The sequence below is a fragment of the Mya arenaria genome, chromosome 12 (genome assembly GCF_026914265.1).
Source record: "Mya arenaria isolate MELC-2E11 chromosome 12, ASM2691426v1".
NCBI lineage: Eukaryota > Metazoa > Mollusca > Bivalvia > Myida > Myidae > Mya > Mya arenaria.
Window position 1 is genome coordinate 7,258,067 of NC_069133.1, and position 21,959 is coordinate 7,280,025.

At 34.6% G+C, this 21,959-nt stretch overlaps 1 protein-coding gene across 1 annotated transcript; it reads left to right on the plus strand.

The window, feature by feature from the left end:
* Positions 1-600: 600 nt before the first annotated feature.
* Positions 601-20,105, plus strand: LOC128211778 (uncharacterized). Its single transcript, XM_052916829.1, has 11 exons — positions 601-719; positions 831-921; positions 5,316-5,436; positions 8,213-8,287; positions 8,950-9,027; positions 10,829-10,909; positions 11,670-11,780; positions 12,266-12,325; positions 12,666-12,720; positions 15,338-15,460; positions 16,312-20,105. The coding sequence occupies exons 1-11, from the start codon at positions 677-679 to the stop codon at positions 16,317-16,319; spliced, it is 846 nt and encodes a 281-aa protein (XP_052772789.1). The 5' UTR covers positions 601-676; the 3' UTR covers positions 16,320-20,105.
* Positions 20,106-21,959: the final 1,854 nt, after the last annotated feature.

A 21,959-nucleotide genomic window follows, 5' to 3' on the forward strand; every position in this document is an offset into this window, starting at 1 on the left:
AACCTTGTCCCTTGTGATTTTGAGCCACATGTTGTGAGTTCTCTTTAAATCCTGACCCATGTGATTATGAGTCCGCTTAGAAATGATAAAGATGCACTTGGTGTTTAACCGAGCCACAATCTCACGGAAAGTACCAAAATGCCCCGGGTTGAAGCTAAAACAGGAGTTTAATGTCATTCACGTCGACAATAATGTATGCAAAAAATACAGCAATATTACTTATAGTAAACACAGGTGACGATAAGATCCCACCGACGGAAGCAGAATGTCTCTATTTTTAATATTCAATATGAAAAACAAAGACAGAAGTAAATTCCTTTGCTGGTAGATTCGGCTGTTGAGTTAGTGGCATCGTTAACTGAAGTCCTAAATCTTATTATAAGCAACGCGTTTGGGTTTTAAATAGATTACAGGAGAGGTGACTTCTGTTCGGAAATGAACAAATGCAAATAAATAATCCGTAAATATTAGGTGTAAACACAATAACACCAATAGGTATTTCATAGGTACGCTACCTTTCAAAAGAAGGCCGAAAAAGGACTAGGCCGATTTGGACCACGCCAAAAAGGTAATTGGGCCGAGTTGACCCAACAGCTTCCAGAAGAAAGATTACTGTTTGTGCTTTCGCCGTTGTAACTCTAAACCTTCCACCAGAGTAACATCCCTTCAATTCAAAATGGCAGAAATCAGCACAGACAGATTGCGCAGAAAAATAAAAGGTATTTTAATTTATTCCAGACTTTAATTACCTCAAACGTAATAAGATATATACAATTAAATCGTGTGACGCAAATTATATCCTTCTGCACTCATGTGTGCCTTCCTTTCAGATATTTTAAAGGGAGCCGACCTGTCCACAACGTCGGCGAAAAAAGTGCGTCTCAAGTTGCAAGAACAGTTAGATGTGGATTTGTCTGACAGGTACATTATTCTTCTTAAAGAGTTTTTTTTATAACTTCCTTCCACCAGTTTATACTTTTAATATCTCAGATAATTTATCCATGTTGTTGTTGTTCACTGATTTTAACAAGGCTGCATGCTTTGGCTGTTCCATTTAGTGATTTACTGATTAAAGAAACTGCTACCAAATGGCACCATTGAAAACTCTCTTAAAAATATTACTGCTTTAAAACTTGTATTTAAGGTGAAATTTTGTTTAAAGTTGTAAATAAAAGATTGAACATTGATATGCATTAAAAAAAGATTTAAATAATTACATATGTAACACCTTGTTACCGGTCAAATAAATTAACCAATTTCATGTTTTTTTGGGGAATTTCCATTTCTATTTGCTTGATACTTTACCATTAATTTGATTACATTGTGCTGAATGGAATGGTGCATATTTTCACAAGTGGTGATGACTTATTGACTCATGGGCCACGGAGTGCCCAAGGCTCTTAGTCCATCCCAATATGGTGACCTTTTTCTTGACCTCTTATAATAACTGATGCACAGGACATTTAAAACATTGACAGGTGTTGATACTATGTTTTCCTTGAAAAAAGTGTTTTTAATAAAAAGAATGTTGTTTACTAAAACAGCCAGTGAAGCAAGAATAATTTAAAAAAGTACAAATTTTATTTAGATTTTTGCAGCAAAAAATGATAAGCTCACAGTTCAATATTTTTAAGAAAAGTAGTTTAAAGCAAAAAATATGCTTAAGTTATAATTCAAAAATAAACACTTGAACACTTTGAGATTTATTAAAAAATATAATACAATTAAAATACCACTTTTCGATGATATGAAGGATTAAAATTAATTCTAAGGCAGTTGAGCTTCAATTAGTTATATATTTTTATGAAGCCATCTATAACAGATTTTTCCTTGCAGTTTTATATGGTGTGATTCATTTAGTAAATAAATGATGACAATGATGAACATTGGATTTGTCTTTATTTGATGATTGATTTGGTAATCCAGATTAATATTGCTTCAAAAAATCAAATTCCTGCAACCTACAGTAATGATTGTTGTAAAAAAAATTATTATAATGCTCTCCGTAGTCAAGCTTCTTAGAATCTCTGCTTAATGTTCCAAGAGTGTTTAAGTCAAATTCATTGTGAAACTCACCATCCTCATGGTTTAAATTTAGCCATGCTTTATATTTGTAACTATAAGAAAGTATTCGCTTTCTTTAACTACTATTGTGATTGGCTAATACTTTAATCTTCGAGGCCGGTGAGTTTTAAAAATTGTTAAAAGCCATTTATCTTAACCTGAAAGTTTCAAAAGCCTCAACTAGTTATAAAATTTTGTTTACAATTCAAAGATTACTGTTTCTTCCCACACCTTTTTGTGAATTTGGCTAGGGCTCCTTGACTTGTGAAAAGAGTCTGAGCGAAACTAAATGGTTGAAAAGCCACATTTTTTAAACAATGATGATAAAAAAGGAAATGGGGTTAATTTCATTGCTTACTGTAAATTATATGTTAAAATATACTTATTGGGAGTGTTTAAAAAAAGTCCATGGACAATACAAAGCAGGAGGAAATAGAATCAAATATAACATTTTTCAGTTTTTGAACTTTCTCCTGCGTTTGTATTTTTTACACATTAGGTACAGAAAAAACACTTGAATATCATGTTCAGGGGTTTCAATAAGCGGACGTAGCTGTTTTATATGTCTGGAAAATCGCCAAAAACGTCCCAGAACTTGACCGCGGGCGTTTTGAAAATTCCTTTTAATAGCCTTGTACGCCTCTTTTAATGAGACCAGACTTTCATATGCTGTGCACCCTTGACTGCTTAAAATATGCCGTACTGCCCTTTCATCTTCCCATATGCCTTGTACGTGTCATAATTTATGACAGCTTATTGTTTGTAATGAGCAGACGACCTGTGTATTCATAAACGGCCATCTTCTAATCCGATAATAAGGAAGAGCCAATTAGTGAAACATCGCCAGGAGGCGGAGCTATTGAATGTCAGCCAATCAGAATATACAATGGGAACTCGTTCATTCAAAGATGAAAGTTCGTAAAATGCTATAGAAAATGCGAAGGGATGTTGAAAAATGTTGTGAAACACTATTAAACCTTGTAAAATAATTGTATTGTACAGGCGAGACTCGCTATTTTAAATATTGTTGACTTGAAGCAGACGGTCCCTGCCGATTTGTAGACATAGGAAAGCTGGCGCTAACATTTAATCAAAATATTTTGATGCTTATGTTGCATTTATCTATCACGTCTACGATCTTGTCAAAATTTGCCAAAACCGCCATTTTGTCGGAACGATTTTCGGAGTTATTTTATCAATGTTCTATGCTGTATAAGTGTTTCTTTAAGCAAGGGCAGTGATTTTTATTGTCACTTTATTCTAAAACATCAACATATTAAGCATAACTTTACCAAAGACAATTGAATAAAAAGCCAGGCTGAATGTATCATCATTCATACCCAGTCCCGTTTGTACCTAATAAAATTCATCCCCTACATATTTTTTGTGTGTATTTAGGCCAGTATAATTGTTTCAAATGCTTAACTGTTTTTGTTTTATTTTACATGAATTTTAGGAGAAAAATGAGACATTGCACTAAAGAAGAATCCAGACAAGTACAGTCATATTACCACAGACAAAAAGACGAATTTTAATTTTGATATTTAAACACACCCTTCTGAAATTTGTGAAAAAGCAACAACATTTTGTACAAGTCTGAAAATCATGGAAAATGGTTTAAATTGAGTATGAAAACAAAACATTCTATAAGACCCCCCCCCCCCCCCCTTGTGACCAGGGGTGGACCCCTTCCACTCGTATCCCCATGCGCCCCTATACTAGACTCTTGTTATGGCTGAATATAAACAATAAACATGAAAACAAACATTTTGAGTTGTGCATCAAATGTGCTTCTTTACCTACAAATTCTATGAAAATTCCTAAAAATCAGACATGGAATTTTAAAAAAATTCCTGATTTTGGGTCTTATTGAAACCCCTGCATGTTGATTTTCACAGGGCAGAAAACCATGACTCTGTAAAAATAAAAAGCATCAAAAGGCTATAACAGAGTTATTGAAGCCACAACTATGCTCTCAGATACTGTCATGTAATGGATACTTTATAATATGGTTATGTTCTATTAAGGCTTTGTATCCTATTTTCATGTGTTATGTTTGGTGCTTCTTGGTGAATTTGAAATATCATGTACGAGTATTCGTACTGCATGAATGCACTTAATTTTGTTTATTTAATCTTTATATTTACATTTTATTTACATCAGTTTATTTTCCTTATTGAAGATGTCATGCTTGCAAGCCAGGTGCTCTACCATCTGAGCTTACTGGCCTGGATAATCGCACACTCTCTGACCTGTACAATTCGGAACTGTGACATTAAGATTGATGTACATGTATATACTAGTGAAATGAGGAAAGAAGTTTTTATTCCGTGTCTCAAATATGTGATAAAAGACTGGTGGTTGTATGAGACATTGGGCTGATTGTTCAGAACATTGTTCAAGTTAACACCGTTGTTAACTGGATCATTGTTAACTTTCAAATCTTTAATACTATGAAAGTTCCATGGACACAGATGTGATCTGCAGTACTTATAACAAATATTGAGACAACTGATTAAGGAATGATTGTTTTATTTAAAATGATTCACCTTAACTACAAAGCCAATAACAACTTTGTTAACTTGAAGAAAGTTCTAAACAATTTGCCCATTGTTAACCTTTGAACAAATGTTTTCACCGTGCGTCTGTAAACAATTCCTTGTTAACACGATACAGCCTTCAGTTTTATTTGTAGTTGATAATACTTGTACAGTATCTACATATCCATTAGATCTTGGTTCCTTTCGAAAACCAGCGAGATTCATCGATGCATGCCTAGATTATGGGCCTTGATAGTATAAAAAAATTATATTGGGTAAACAATTGCTTGTAAACACGATACAGTCTTCAGTTTTGATTGTATCTCGATGAAACTTGCTTTGTTGTACAGTATCTAGATATCCATTAGAGCTTGGTTCCTTTTGAAAACCAGCCAGATCCGCCCATGCATGCCTAGAATATGGGCCTTGAAGTGATTAGATTATGTGCCTTGATAATAGTAATACTTGATAGTATAAAAAAAGGCTATTGTGTAAAAAATGCTTGCGAACATGATACAGTCTTCAGTTTTGATTGTATCTCGATAAAACTTGTACAGTATTTAGATATCCATAAGAGGTTGGTTCTTTTCAAAAACAGTGATGTTGACCACACAAACCCAGCCAGTAGAGCAAAGGCCTTTTTGAGTTTCTTGTTTCGATATAGAAAGACGAGACAAAAGAAATGTAAATATTTATGTTTCTTGTTTTTAGGAAGAAGGAGATTGAAAAGCTGACGATGGCACTGACAATGGAGATGCAAGATGAAGGGCAAGAAAGCAGCGAGGAAGAAAAGAATGGGAAAGGAGACAACTCAAGTAGCAGTGATGAAGAGGTTGGTGTAGCTATGTGCATAAATGTAATATCTGCACATGTTCAGGACATTTATTACTCAGTTTTCTTAGGCACTGAATAAATTCACATCAGTGTAAAGCTTTTGACAGCTGGTCATGCCAGACTTTGTTTGAAAGTTTTAGTTAGTTATTATACCCCCCAAAACAAAGTTTGGGGGGGGGGTATACTGGAATCGGGTTGTCCTTCTGTCTGTCTGTCCGTCCGTTTTTTTGTCCGGGATTCATCTTTGTTGTTATTGAACAAATCTTTTTCAAACTTTCAAATATTAATGACCATGATGTAAACCTGTGCCTCCGTGGATTTGGTCAGAGTCGCATGATCCTGAGTGGAGTTGTGGCCCCTTAATGAGTTAAATTGGGCAAAATTAGCTTTGTCCAGGATTCTTCTTTGAAGCTATTGAGCAAATCTTTTTCAAACTTTCAAATATTAATGGCCATGATGTAAACCTTTGCCTCCATGAATTTGGTGGGAGTCACATGATCCTGAGTGGAGTTGTGGCCCCTTAATGAGTTAAATTGGGTAAAATTAGTTTTGTTCGTCCTACTCCTTCGTCATTTTTGAATGAATCTTTTTCAAACTTTTAGCGATGGTGAGAACATTTGCCCCTGTGATTGTGGTTGGAATCACATGATCATGTCTCTAATTATGGCCCCTGAATAAGTTAAAATAGGCAAAAATTATACAGCTTTGTCTAGTTTATGTTAGAAACAATTTAAAATAACTGACATATGTATTTGACACGTAAAGGCAAGATCAACTTTTTATGTACTGACCTTGTTATATATTTTTTGGTACACAGGTGTAACATCAGAAGATACAGGTCAAGTTCGATATTGGGGCTGGTGGGGTCAAGGTCACTGTTACTAAAAATAGAAAAAACGGTTTCCGGACGATAACTCATGAAAGGCTTGACAGATTTAGACAATTTTTGGTACACAGGTGTAACATCATAAGATACAGGTCAAGTTCGATATTGGGGCTGGTTGGGCCAAGGTCAAGGTCACTGTTACTAAAAATAGAAAAACGGTTTCTGGACGATAACTCATTAAAGGCTAGACAGATTTGAACAATTTTTGGTACACAGGTGTAACATCAGAAGATACAGGTCAAGTTCGATATTGGGGCTGGTGGGGCCAAGGTCAAGGTCACTGTTACTAAAAATAGAAAAACGGTTTCCGGACGATAACTCATGAAAGGCTATACAGATTTCAACAATTTTTGGTACACAGGTGTAACATCATAAGATACAGGTCAAGTTCGATATTGGGGCTGGTGGGGCCAAGGTCAAGGTCACTGTTACTAAAAATAGAAAAACGGTTTCCGGACGATAAATCATCAAAGGCTTGACATATTTGAACAATTTTTGGTACACAGGTTTAACATCAGAAGATACAGGTCAAGTTCGATATTGGGGCTGGTGGGGCCAAGGTCAAGGTCACTGTTACTAAAAATAGAAAAACGGTTTCTGGACGATAACTCATGAAAGGCTAGACAGATTTCAACAATTTTTGGTACACAGGTGTAACACCAGAAGATACAGTTTGGTACACAGGTGTAACATCAGAAGATACAGGTCAAGTTCGATATTGGGGCTGGTGGGGCCAAGGTCAAGGTCACTGTTACTAAAAATAGAAAAACGGTTTCCGGACGATAAATCATGAAAGGCTTGACATATTTGAACAATTTTTGGTACACAGGTTTAACATCAGAAGATACAGGTCAAGTTCGATATTGGGGCTGGTGGGGCCAAGGTCAAGGTCACTGTTACTAAAAATAGAAAAACGGTTTCTGGACGATAACTCATGAAAGGCTAGACAGATTTCAACAATTTTTGGTACACAGGTGTAACACCAGAAGATACAGTTTGGTACACAGGTGTAACATCAGAAGATACAGGTCAAGTTCGATATTGGGGCTGGTGGGGCCAAGGTCAAGGTCACTGTTACTAAAAATAGAAAAACGGTCTCCGGACAATAACTCATGAAAGGCTAGACAGATTTGAACAATTTTTGGTACACAGGTTTAACATCATAAGATACAGGTCAAGTTCGATATTGGGGCTGGTGGGGCCAAGGTCAGTGTCACTGTTACTAAAAATAGAAAAACGGTTTCCGGACGATAACTCATGAAAGGCTAGTTTTTCTTGTCAGCAGTGTAACTTCTAAATTACTCAACAGATTTAAATAAAACAATACATGCATGATAAAAGAAGATGCAGTGTGCAGTAACCTTGGAGTTATGGCCTCTTTTCAAAGGAATGGTTTGCCATTCCTGTGTCCAGGCGGCATTTGGGGGTATTCGTCACTCCTGTGACAGCTCTAGTTTATGATTCCATCATGAAGTTTTATTTGTAAGTGAAGCTGTGTTTTACCCTTGAGGTACAATTGGTTACCTTATATGGTTTAATAAATGGGAGTTTATACTAGTATCAATAATATTACTTTTCAATTGAAATGAAATATTTCAAAGACACAAATGCAGGCCTTATTATTTTGTTAGGCTCCAACTTTTCCTCTTTGCCCTTAAAATCTCAACTTTTCCCTAATATTTGCCTTTAAAATCCTAACAATTCAATACTTTTCCCCCTTAAAATCCTCACATTTTCCTACTTATGCCGGTACGCTCCCTTCATTTCTAAAAAGAAATCCCCGTAAAATCCCCATGGTTTCATACTTTTAAGAACGCTCCTATTTTTATCACTTCTTTAGTAGTATTGAAAATAAAAAGCCTCATATATTTTGTGAAATTGTTTTAAGGTTGAAAAGGAGCCCCCGAAGAAGAAACCCAAAACAAAAAAGAGCTCATCAAAGAAGAAAAAGAAAGGAGGAGAGGTATGTCCGGTAACATGGTGGAATTTTAGTACGAAAATTGGATTAAATAAAAAACTATAGGTATTTTCATTTTTATGTATTGCTAAGTATAGGTTGTCAGGGAAATATGTTGATCTGTTGATTTGTTATGTACAGTGACTGAACGATGTTTTGCATTACCAGTAAATAGTTAAAGACCACATTATAGTCTTTGTAATTCACAGATTGAACTTGTTTATTATTCGCTCATCTGTTAACTGAAGACTAGAGATGGCAAGGTATTGTCATAGCCTTTGCCAGAACTCAGCAAAAAATCATTTAATATATGTAAATGAAACTTGGTACACATGTTGTCAGAGACCTTACACACATGTATAACAAGCCCTGTAACTCTGGCCTTTAAAGTTGTTAAGTGAGTTATGTCCCTTGTTATAATGAACACCCCACCAGACAGGCGTGTGGTCCACGTCACTCGTTATCATTTATTGGAGAAAATTCGGGAATTAACCAACTTTATTTTGTCTTGTTTAAAAGAGAAAGGTGTATTAGAGCTTGTTTTGTCTTACCTGTATAATCCAAATACTTGAACAAATCTGTATAAACTGAGGTGATTTTCAAAAATTTCAACTGAACATATCGGAAAGTTACAAAAATGTATGGTATTAAATGTGTATATTTCCCAGAGTGATGATGATGATGAGGGTGGAGACCTTGCCCCCCTGGAGAACGATGATCTCAATGTGTACGATGAGGAACAAAAGGTAACCATGGAAACTATGAAAGCCTGTTAATGTATTTGAATTGAAACAAGATACATATATAGCAACTGATAATTCGTTTAAATTTCTGAGGTAGTTAATGTGTTGACAATGATTGTAAATTTCTGAGGTAGTTAATGTGTTAACAAAGATTGTAAATACCTGAGGTAGTAAATGTGTTGACAAGGATTGTAAATTTCTGAGGTAGTAAATGTGTTGACAATGACAGTGAACTTTTGATAGTAAATATGTTGACAAAGATTGTAAATTTCTGAGGTAGTTAATGTGTTGACAAAGATTGTAAATAACTGAGGTAGTTAATGTGTTGACAAAGATTGTGAATTTCTGAGGTAGTAAATGTGTTGACAAAGATTGTAAATATCTGAGGTAGTAAATGTGTTGACAATGACAGTAAACTTCTGAGATAGTAAATATGTTGACAAAGATTGTAAATTTCTGAGGTAGTTAATGTGTTGACAAAGATTGTAAATAACTGAGGTACTTAATGTGTTGACAAAGATTGTAAATTTCTGAGATAGTAAATATGTTGACAAAGATTGTAAATTTCTGAGGTAGTTAGTGAGTTGGCATAGACTGTAAATTTCTGAGGTAGTTAATGTGTTGACAAAGATTGTAAATAACTGAGGTAGTAAATGTGTTGACAAAGATTGTAAATTTCTGAGGTAGTAAATGTGTTGACAATGACAGTAAACTTCTGAGATAGTAAATATGTAAACAAAGATTGTAAATATCTGAGGTAGTTAATGTGTTGACAAAGATTGTAAATTTCTGAGGTAGTTAATGTGTTGACAAAGATTGTAAATTTCTGAGGTAGTAAATGTGTTGACAATGACTGTAAACTTCTGAGATAGTAAATATGTTGACAAAGATTGTAACTTTCTGAGGTAGTAAATGTGTTGACAAAGATTGTAAATTTCTGAGGTAGTAAATGTGTTGACAATGACAGTAAACTTCTGAGATAGTAAATATGTTGACAAAGATTGTAAATTTCTGACGTAGTTAATGTGTTGACAAAGATTGTAAATAACTGAGGTAGTTAATGTGTTGACAAAGATTGTAAATTTCTGAGATAGTAAATATGTTGACAAAGATTGTAAATTTCTGAGGTAGTTAATGTGTTGACAAAGATTGTAAATTTCTGAGGTAGTTAATGTGTTGACAATGACTGTAAACTTCTGAGATAGTAAATATGTTGACAAAGATTGTACATTTCTGAGGTAGTTAATGTGTTGACAAAGATTGTAAATAACTGAGGTAGTTAATGTGTTGACAAAGATTTAAATTTCTGAGGTAGTTAAAGATGCACTTTGTACTCCAAAATAAGACTTATCACAAGTAATACATTTGTTTAAATATACCAAAAAGGATGAAAGAATGTCACAAATAATAGTTCTCATAAAGGATACCAAGTTTAATTTGAAAGAAAGCTGCAGTTAACACGGTATGTATAAGAGGATAGTACCTCACAGTAAATCTTTAAGCATTCACCAATCATTTAATATTTTTGCTTTTTCAGCTATTAAATAGACAGTTACAATCTTGTTATCAGTTATCAATATTTTCCATAAATGAATTATTTAGTAATTAGTTTAAGGTTTATCACTCAAAATTTGTGTTTGTTATACATGTGTATGCATTGATTTTGAATAAGAGTGTCATAGGAAATCATTTGTTCAGAGACTTTTTGGGTTAAATTGTGTTAACTTGTCCAAAAGAATGGCCATTACTTAACTTTTACAAAATGAGCATAACAGTGTGAAAATGACCCACTTGTTTGTTTCAGACATTGAAAATATCTGACGAAGAGCTTGCTAAGCGTTTACAGTCGTTCGAGGAGACGGGTAGAAGAACAAGGGGACGAACGGTACGAGGCTTTGTCACAGAGCTTGCATCATGAATTGTGCATTTTTATGATGCCTTTTAAAGAAGCAACTTACATAAAAGATAAAAATGCATTATTTGCCAAATTATGAAGGCTTCCTATGGTTTTTTGCTCAGAAACTTCATTTCTCACTCCAGTGTGGTCATTGTTTTGTGTGTGATTTACTTTTAAATACATTTTTTTTTAAACAAGCATTTCTTTTTAACTGAAAACCACTATGTTAATTATAATTAATATGTTGTAAGAAAATGTTTTGTACAAAGCAATCTTGTCTTCATATTTCTCAATCATACGCACGGACGCACGCACGCACGCACACACACACACGAGTTTATTTCTGTATTTTGTGGGTTATTCATCCCCCTGGTGTTGAGAGACCGGGGAAAGGAAATTCAGGGGTATTTTTCCTCCTGTCTTGGATATGGCATGTATGCACTTGGAAGTGTGAAGTAAATTGGACTATATATATCTATTCTATTGATAAATATTGGTACAAGATATGCTACATGGAGGTAAAATGTGGTTGTATAATCTGTTTGGTCAATACCACAAGATACCAAGCGACATTATAATATAAAAGGTTTTGGTACCTTCTGGCAATAACCTCACAAATTATTATTAGTTTGCAACGGTTGTCTTTAGGCTAATACATGTCTATATGATTATATTTACAAGAAATTCTAATTCTTAACGTTTATGCTTTTAAGTCAAATTCTGTTACACCTTTGCACCTGTTATACAGAGCACGCACAAACCGAAGGAAAAGAAAAAGCGAGAAGGGGGAGGTAACAACACATACACAAGGCCCTGTAATCTGTCTGCAGATCTCGCGGCTCTTATGGGCACGGACAAGGTGAGTGCTATACTGACGTATCGGATAATAACTCCTATTAATGGCTTAAGATCGCAGTGGCCTGCAGTTTGCATTGATACCTTAGGCAGTCATCAAAATTTGACATTCAGACCAACAATCCTGGGTCCTGTTTCAATAAAGATCTAAGGCTTTAAATTGTAAATTTCAAGAATTAACCGTATACAACTATCGTAAGAACATCTATCCTAAGTTCACATGTCAACGAGCACTCTTTAGCAGTGTGGGGTTTACCTCTACAATATCTTATTGAAATGGGCCCCTCTATTGTTACATTAAATAGATGTGTAACAAGTATGGGTATGTTAAATTTAGATTCTGAGTTTGTCAAACATGTTAACAGGACATGACTAATGTTGGCCGAGAACCTGATTATGTGACCAATTCCCAAGGATCATTTTAAAGCGGCACCATTATTCATATTGTTAATTGTAAATACTCATGGTCGATCTTACCTATTGTTGCAGCTTGCAAGGAATGAAGTTGTCAAAAAGATGTGGGAGATTGTCAAAGAGCGCAAGTTACAGGTATTGATCCAAGGATTATGTATTATGTAGATAGATCTATAGAAATATAGGTGTTTTTTAACATATTTGTTTCAAATTTTTGACCTACACAACCATTACAGTTTAAATGTTGGAAGGTTTATGTCAAGACTTTGTTTATCCATTTACCAATATTAACTGTAGCAATATTATGCTGAATAATACTTACATGAAATAATTTTCTTTTAAAGATGAAAAATTAACTGTAAATTTTAAATGCAATTATCTTGATCAAATCTCTAATGGGTATCACAAATGCATTCAATTCAGTATTAACATTTTTCCTGATCATATATTGTTTTATTTTATTGCTGTTGTACAGGATCCGAGAGACAAGAGATTTATGATTTGTGACGAGCAGCTGCAGAAAATCTTTGGTAAGACCACACTGATCATCTCTGGCAATTTAAACTTGCCACCAATGACTGAAGTGAAGCCAATGGCATCTCACCAAGGTGACCTGAATTACTCCACCCCACAACACAAGACCAGGACCAAATATCACACAAATACTCAAGTCAAATCTCAATCTTAATGTCAATGATTTACCATGTAAAAGCACAGTATGATTCAAAATTTTGCATGTTTTTATACTTTTTGAAAATGTAATTTCGCATGTGTTTATAAATAGATTTTTGTCAATATTTCTAAGAAAACTAATTCTAGACTATACGTGTAATAAACCAATTTTGTAAACATACTTTTATAATTTCAAAGTTTATCTAAATTGCCATAGGCCCATGATAATTCATCAATAAAATTCATATACATCAATCTATTAATGTCACATATATAGAGATATATGAAGTTATATTTAGAAGAAGAAACATATTCCCAAATTGTAAATATCTTTACCTGTATTAAAGTGACACTCTTATTCAAAATAAATACATGCACATGTATAACAAACATAAATTTTGACTGATAAACCTTAAACTACTTACTAAATAATGCATTTATGGAAGCTATTTATTACTGATAACAAGATTGTAACCGTGTATTTAATAGCAGAAAGCGCAAAAATATTAAATGGTTGGTGAATGCTAAAAGATTTACTGTGGTTTCCTATAGTTTTATTAGGTAGAAATACCGTGTTTTATGCTCATTTCTTTCAAATTCAACTTGGTATCCTTCATGAGAACCATTGTTTGCCATTTATTCATCCATTTTGGAATATTAAAACAAAAGTTTTAATTGTTGTAAATCTTGCATGGGAATAAGAGTGTATCTTTAATATTAACTCATTCTAAACTGGTTTTAGGCAAGTTCAGACAGTCAACGTGTAAATTCTCTCTTGAATTTAAAAAATATGGTTAAATGAACATAGTAATAAAAAATAGATTTAACTGCATTTTCAAATGTACACATGTATGATATTGTTAATTATGTCATATTGCCTGGAAGAAAAAAACAAATTAATTTATTATGAGCAATGCAGAAGAAGTTCTTGCATATCGTTTATTTTCTATCAAAAGGATGCATTAATTAGTTGTGTTCTTATTAATTTCGTTTGTTAGCTTGAATATTCGAAGAATAAGGCGAGCTATACTACTCTCCCAAACGTCGGCATTGGCGTCACACCTTGGTTAAGGTTTTGCGTGCAAGCACACATAGTTTGCATTTAATGCAAATAATAGGCCTTTATTATTTGACTTAGAAATTCTTTATAAGGTTTTGTGTGCAAGCACACATAGGTTAATATCTCGGCAACTACTTGAGATATTGCATTGAGACTTGATACAATGGTACTCAACCATCCAACCTACTTAATTAACCAAGTTAGATAACTCTAGTTTGAATTTAATGCAAATAATTGCCCTTTATCATTCAACTGAGAAATTCTGGTTAAGGTTTTGTGTGCAAGCACACATAGGTTAATATCTCAGCAACTACTTGAGGTGTTGCATTGAGACTTTATACAATGGTACTCAACCATCCAACCTACTTAATTAACCAAGTTAGATAACTCTAGTTTTCATTTAATACAAATAATTGCCCTTTATTATTCGACTTAGAAATTCTGGTTAAGGTTTTGCATGTAAGCACACATAGGATAATATCTCAGCAACTACTTGATGTATTGCATTGAGACTTTATATAATGTTACTCAACCATCCAATCTACTTAAATAGCCAAGTAAAATAACTCTAGTTTGCATTAAATTTAAATAATGGCCACATAGAAATTCTGGTTAAGGTTTTGCATGTAACCACTTTTAAGTCAATACCTCAGCGAATACATCATGTATTGCATTGAATCTTTACACACAGGCTCCCAACCATTTAACCTTCTTTTTAATCATTTTTGCCCCTTTATTATGCGTCTTAAAAATTCTGGTTAAGGTCTTGCATGTTAGCACACATACATGTAGGATAATATCTCAGCAACTACTTGATGTATTGCATTGAGACTTTATACAATGGTATTCAACCACCCAACCTAATTGAATAACCAAGTTAGATAATTGTATTTTGCAAATAATGGCCCTTTATTATTAGACTTAAAAATTCTGGTTAAAATTTTGCATGTTACCACATTTATGTTAATATCTCAGCACATCATGTATTGCATTGAAATCTAATCTAACAGTGATCCATGCATGATTCGCCAAAACTTTTCAATCTTTACACTGAAATTTAAAGTGGTTGAATAGTCGAGCGCGCTGTCTCTGTGACAGCTCTTGTTTTTTTATGTACCACTTTCACTATAAATGCAATTATAAACATTTACAATAGAAATGAATAAAATTGTTCTACATTATATCATTTATTTATGTTATAGTTTTTGATTGTGAATATGAGATGAAATAACTGAAGCAATACAATCTACATTATTAATATTTGTGTGTGCGTGCATGTGTGTTTTTATTAATGCCAAAAGGCCATATTGGAAATAAGACATGTGTTATGTTTGTGTATAAAGTGATGCTATTGTCATAATGTGTTACCTCCTTTAAATGAAATTCTCATTAGTATTGTGTCTTCCCTTGGCCAGGTCGTAAGCGGGTCCAGACGTTTGGAATGATGAAGTATCTGTCCAACCACATCATGAGCGAGGGCACTTCCATCGAATCTGTCATCACCAACAGTGACATCTATGACGACGAGGCTGATGATGGTATGTGTGATAATTTAGGGCATTTTAGGCCTAAGGAAAAAACGTGTATTTTGAGTTACCTGAGTTGACTGACCAAGATTTTTCACTGGCAATAAAGCTTTTTTTTTTCTTTTTTGGTGATAAAAAAAAAAGTCCACAGGGATCTGCATTTTTTAAACCAGATATGAATGTTAATCTGACCTGAAATGAGAATAGTCATATCATTCGAAGGTATGCCATGCAAAAATCAACAACATAAAAAAAGCTATCTACCTCACATATTTCAGGCCATAACCAGAAACAACCTAGTTTAAGGCGTTAGTACCTTGCTGCTGAACACTTGTTAATGTTAAACTTATTTATTTTGACTGTCTTGAAGCAGTCATATACATTTAAGTGTGAAATAACAAGCTAGTTGGGCTAGACATTTTTACTAGCCTAAAGGGAAATTATGTTTTTTGAGAACACGATGTCTTCAAACCGCTGGTTATAAAAGGTATACTCATTGTGCTTGAAATTATTGCTGTAAACAAAGAACATGAATTTATTATCTAGTACAAAAAAAAGCTTCTTTTTTAAGCTCATTTTAACCCAGCTGCCAATTTGTGGGAACCAGTCTGATGATGTAAGCAACATACATGTGCTTTTTGGTACCTGTATAACAGGTGCTGCCCTCGGGCCTTTTTAGTAGCACCCCTCTGCCGTCATGGAGACAGGCATGTGCTCTCTGCTGCATTCTTTGAAATGGATGCTTAAGATAATCAAACAGTTTCAAAAGCAGATTATTTAAGTCTGTGTAACATTGATATCATTATAGGAAAGGAGCATTTTATCAATTTAAATGTTTCAAATCACCATGTTTCTCTTTCCAGATGATTAAATGTTGAAACCACGGGTCGCCAGATATTCTCAAATCTGCTTGTAGGGGAACAGTGACATTGTACCTCACCTGATTGACCGTAGTGACTGTGGAAAGATGCGGAAATAGAAATCTGATGTTCTGTTCGCAAGGCCGAGCCAAAATATGCTTATCTGTTTTCTGAAAGCATACAATATAGCTGTTACAGGGTTTCTTTTTGGTTGTCATGATTTTTTGAAAACATTTCATTTTAAGACTGACATTGTTGTTTAGTCGTCTTATAGCAGAAATACACTTATCTAAGTGTCTGGCTGTTGACCCTACATTAAAGAAACAAGCTAGGATTTAAGTATCCAATTAAGTGCATTGCAATATTCCTTCCTTTGGAAGTTCTTGCGGATATACATGTACTGTAAATAAAACTTTTTAATCTATGATTGTTATATAGGGTTTTAGCTAAAGAGCTATATGAGGGTGCTGCACCCAGCCCTCCACCACATGGAGACCAGCCTGTACATCCTCCTGTCGTTACAGATTTCAATGCTTTAAACAGTCAAATATTTCATTTGTTTTGTATAAAAGCATATTATCATATATGATTATAAGTACCGGTAAATACAATCTTTAAATCTGGCAGCTGAACTTTAAAACTACTTAAATTAAACACAATTCTAACCTGTTTGTTAAAGTTTATAATTTAGGTATTTAAGTTCTTCAGAGCCCAATACGAAGTGCCCTTTTCACCTCTAGCACTCTCTCTATTCTGCAGCACCCTGCTCTTTTTAAAACCTGCTAACACCCTATTACATGTTATCAAATTTCCCTATGTTTTTTAGTTAAGACGACTATAAATTACTTGCTGGGTTTTCACCCCCACCTGCCCCCTCTTTTTTTTGACGCCCCTTAGATTTTATTGACTGAAACAAAAATGTGTAAATGGGGTCTTTATTTGTGTATTATTGTGGTACTGTCCAGGAACAGTTTTATTTATACCTATAGTGTCGATGTATTACACTCGCATGTAAAAAAGAAACAGTATAGCCAGGGATGTGATTTGTCAGCGGAATTCCGGGGATCTTATGGCCCCAGGGACCCCCCCCCCCCCCCCAAAAAAAAAATAAATAAAAATAAACATATTTTTTTTTTTTTTTTTACCTGAACAAAATTATTTGGTTGCTTTCAGTTGTTTAAGTTAATATACCAGTTTGCTTCAAATTTAAAGTCAGGAGAGCCCTCAAAAGAGCTTCCAAAAAGCCATTTTTTCTTCTACAGCAGTGCGCTGTTGACCCAAAAAGCGCCCCATAAACTCATGGCCGAAAAAGTTTCAGCCCTCCAACTGCCAGGTCAATCACATCCCTGAAAGTGATCTAAGAAAAATAATAAAATGTCACCCTACGCCCCCCTTTTAAGAAAAAATTGGATGAAAATCTAGCAATTAATTTATATTGGCCTTTCAAGATAACTTGTTTGTTACTAAGAGATTTTACATTTGAAACCTTGCTATAGATGCAAAGTTTATATTGTGCAGTATATTTTTGCAAAGCAATACAGCATATAATGGTTTATTCTGAAGTGGTAGTTTGCAGGCCAAAATATCAGAGATAATAATGCAATGTCAAGTCTGTATAAGCAATTGGTCATCAAAGTTTGACTTTTTGGCAAGCAAGCCCAAGTTCATTATACACAAGTGCTCTCCAGCAAGCCCTCAGCTGATATTCATTAATTAGTTTAAGTCTTATCCTAACTTCTATCATTTTCTTTAGTGGGTATCTCACTGGTCATATTATGTAAAAACTTAATATCGGAAAAAAAATTCCATTCATTTTTTGGAAAAATCCATACTTTTGTAATAAAAAACACTTTTCTTTTAATTTGACTCTTGACAATTTAAGGAAGTTGACTGAAGATAAGGAAGGACTTACAATGTTTTACAAACACATGGGCGGTATTCATAAAACTTTTCAAGCCATTTCCATATTGAAGTTAATTTCCTGATTTTAGTATCTCTTTAATGAAATAAAAACTCAAGAATTTCCAATATACATAACTTCATTGACCTTATTGAAAAAAATTAATTTTATGTTAAAACACTTAAACATTTTTTTTTCAATTTGACTATGAAAATTTCAGAAAGCTGACTTAAGTTAAGAAAGTTTCATGATTACTGACTCGTAAATTTCAGACTCTGAGCTTGTATAAAGTGACATGATATGCACCTTAACAGATATATTATACAAAAATGACCAGAGGTTTGATCTTTCTTTATGTTTGCTATATCATTTTCATGTGTATAAATGACCATTTAATTTTTTGCATTTATTTTTTGAGACTTCGTTTTTTACCAGTATCGTTATGTCAGTAAATCATTCAAGGAATTATATAATTACGTTTATATATGTACTGGATATTGTATGTATGATTTGTGGTAAATGCAATGGGTTTTTTCTCTAAAATGAAAAAAAATGGTATGTCAAATCAAAAGAAAACTTATGTTCGTATGCAGATTTTTTTTATAGATCATACATACAAACATACATAAAAAGTGTTTGAGACCTTCATAATATTAACATGTCTTTGTTAATACAAAATCAACCTTATATGAATAACAATAATTTCATTGAAGACTTGAAGCGCTACAGAAATCACTAGTCTGTGTAAATGTGTTCATTATAGATTTGAAAATAAAAACATTTTGGTTATGCTTGGATGGCATGAGGGGGGAAGTTCAATTGCTGAAATAAATTCTTATGGCCTTGTTAAGTTCCACCAATAAATTTCATAATTGTTTAGCTTACAACATATCACATACCGGTATTTAACATTTGATTATCCCCAACTCTCATTCGCGATACATATCCCAGCAGTATATCAATTTGTATGTATATATTAAAACATTTAAATAGCAAATACATGAATGAGAAACACATTCTTCTTTTGAAATGAACATTAAATAGAATCTACAAAAAGGCTTATTTCCCCATCAGTCCATACATTGCTGTTGTATATGGTTTTGTTGTCATTGTACTCTATTCTTAGAAAAAAGTTTTAGTGTCATAGATTGTAGATTATGTTTTTGTACACACATTGTATCAATTTATGGTAGCTAGTTTCAATGTTTTCACAGAAAAAGATGCATTTGTTTTGTGCAGGTGTTGGATGCAGCAGCGTCTTGCAAACTCTTACATCGGCCACATGTTAAAAATAATCAAGATGCTTACACAAAACTTACTAAACTATAGAGGTTTGTGTGTGCTTGATTGTCCGAGAAGGACTTGATTTCAGAAAATTAAAAAAAGTAATAATTATCAAGTCTATTTCATAGATAAACAGGAATATTTGACTGCCTAAATCAGATAAATAGAATCTTCACTGACCAGCAAACCCTCATTTCAGAAATAGATATTATTCCAACTATTCTGAGAGAATTTTTTTTTTAAAAAGGATCATACAATATGTGCATTGATTAGATAAGTCGACATGAAGGTACGTAGTAATGTCCTTCATGTCTTGTGTAGACTAGTTTTCTTTTTTATATACATTGATTACTCTGTGCTATATATAATTTAGGGGCCATACATTTTGAGTTTTTTGCAAATTGTTTTATGTTGTGTTTTGCCATTTCTTTAAATTGATGATGCTATTTTAAGTTTAATTCCCCCGAAGTGGGATGTTGTTTTGATAGGAATCGAACCACATACATACCTTGGAGATACCATTTCTGTCATTATTTAGTTTTAATTTTACTCAAGTCAATGTGATGACTGGAAATTGATGTTATACTTTATGTCAATAAAACATTCAATAATTGTTTTAGTTAAAACTTATTTATTTTACAACGATTGGGAATTAAGTTATTGCGACTTATATCTATCACTATATCGATGTTGCCGTGGAGTGTGGTCTTGTGTTGTTGGGGAAAGCGAGTACCCAGAGAAAACCCACTTGTCCGGCTTGGTGACCACAAATCAAACTCACATGTACCCAGGCCAGGAATTGAACCCGGGTCGCCTTGGTGAGAAGCGAGTGCGCTAACCAGACAACCATTATTATGCTCCCCTTCAAAGAAGAGGGGGTATATTGCTTTGTACGTGTCTGTTCGTCGGTAGACCAAAGCTTGTCGGATTAATTACGCGAAAATTCCAGGGCCTATAGCATTCAAACTTGACATGAAAGTTGACCAGTAGATGATTGCTATTGATTTTAGGTGTCAAAGGTCAAGGTCACAGTGACCTTAACGTGAAAAGGTTGTCAAAGCTTTTCGGAGTGTTAACAATGCCTGGACCTATGGTCATCAAGCTGGACATGGAGGCTGGGCCTGACCAGTTGATGACCCCTATTGAATTAAGGGGGTCAAAGGTCAAGGTCATAATGACATTGAATGCGAAAAGGGTGTCAGACCGATATCTCGATATTGCCTGCACCCATGGCCCTCGAACTTGACTTGGAGGTTGGGCATGACCAGTAGATGACCCTTATTGATTTTAGGGGTTTCATCGAGCCAAAGGTCAAGGTATCAGTGACCTTGAACGCAAAAAAATTGTCCATATGATAACTGGACAAAGCATGCACCCATGGCCCTCACACTTGACATTAAGGTTAGGGGATGACCAGTTGATGACCCCTATTGAAATGGAAGTAAAAGGTCAAGGTCACAACTCATATTGGTATTTCAAATGTACTTCATATTTACTTATTCCCTGCTGCTAAGAGGAAACATGTTTATCTGCAAATATCAGTCATCATCTGAACATGATTAAAAACTGTACCTTCTATCAATGTCAATATAAAATCAGCTGTCACTTCGGTCCATGCATATTTCATTCAATTGTCAAAATATTCCTGACAACATGGCGCTCAGGGGGGGGGGGGGGCATAATGTTTGACAAACATCTCTTAATCCCCAGCCACGGAATGGGGATGGGACTATAGGAATGCATTTTCGTCCATTAGTCTGTGTGACTTTCCATTACATGTCGTGCCCGGGTTAAAACTTACTCGTGCATTGCTGGATTACTTGGTACAAATGTTTTCCTCGTCAAACACAACTGTTGTAGCATACAACATCAACATTGCTGCACCCCACACCAACCACAACTGTTGTAGCTTACACCAACCAACATTGCTGCACCCCAAACCAACCAAAACTGTTGTAGCTTACACCACCCAATATTACTGCACCCCACACTTAACTACAACTGATATAGCTTACACCACACAACATTGCTGCACCCAACACCAACCACAACTGTTGTAGCTTACACCACCCAATATTGCTGCACCCACACCAACCACAACTGTTGTAGCTTACACCATCCAATATTGCTGCACCCCACACTTAGCAACAACTGATGTAGCTGACACCACCAAACATTGCTGCACCCAACACCACCCAGCATTGCTGCACCCCACACCAACCACAACTGATGTAGCTCACACCGCCTAACATTGCTGCACCCCACACCAACCACATCTGTTGTATCTTACACCACCCAATATTGCTGCACCCACACCAACCACAACTGATGTAGCTCACACCACCCAACATTGCTGCACCCACACCAACCACAACTGATGTAGCTCACACTGCCTAACATTGCTGCACCCACACCAACCATAACTGATGTAGCTTACACCACCCAACATTGCTGCACCCCACACCAA

Coding starts and splice junctions, on each gene's coding strand:
- LOC128211778 (XM_052916829.1), top strand. CDS start 677: ATGGCAGAAATCAGCACAGACAGATTGCGCAGAAAAATAAAAG. Junction 10,910..11,669: donor GAAGAACAAGGGGACGAACG/GTACGAGGCTTT, acceptor CCTGTTATACAG/AGCACGCACAAACCGAAGGA. Junction 12,721..15,337: donor GCAGCTGCAGAAAATCTTTG/GTAAGACCACAC, acceptor TCCCTTGGCCAG/GTCGTAAGCGGGTCCAGACG.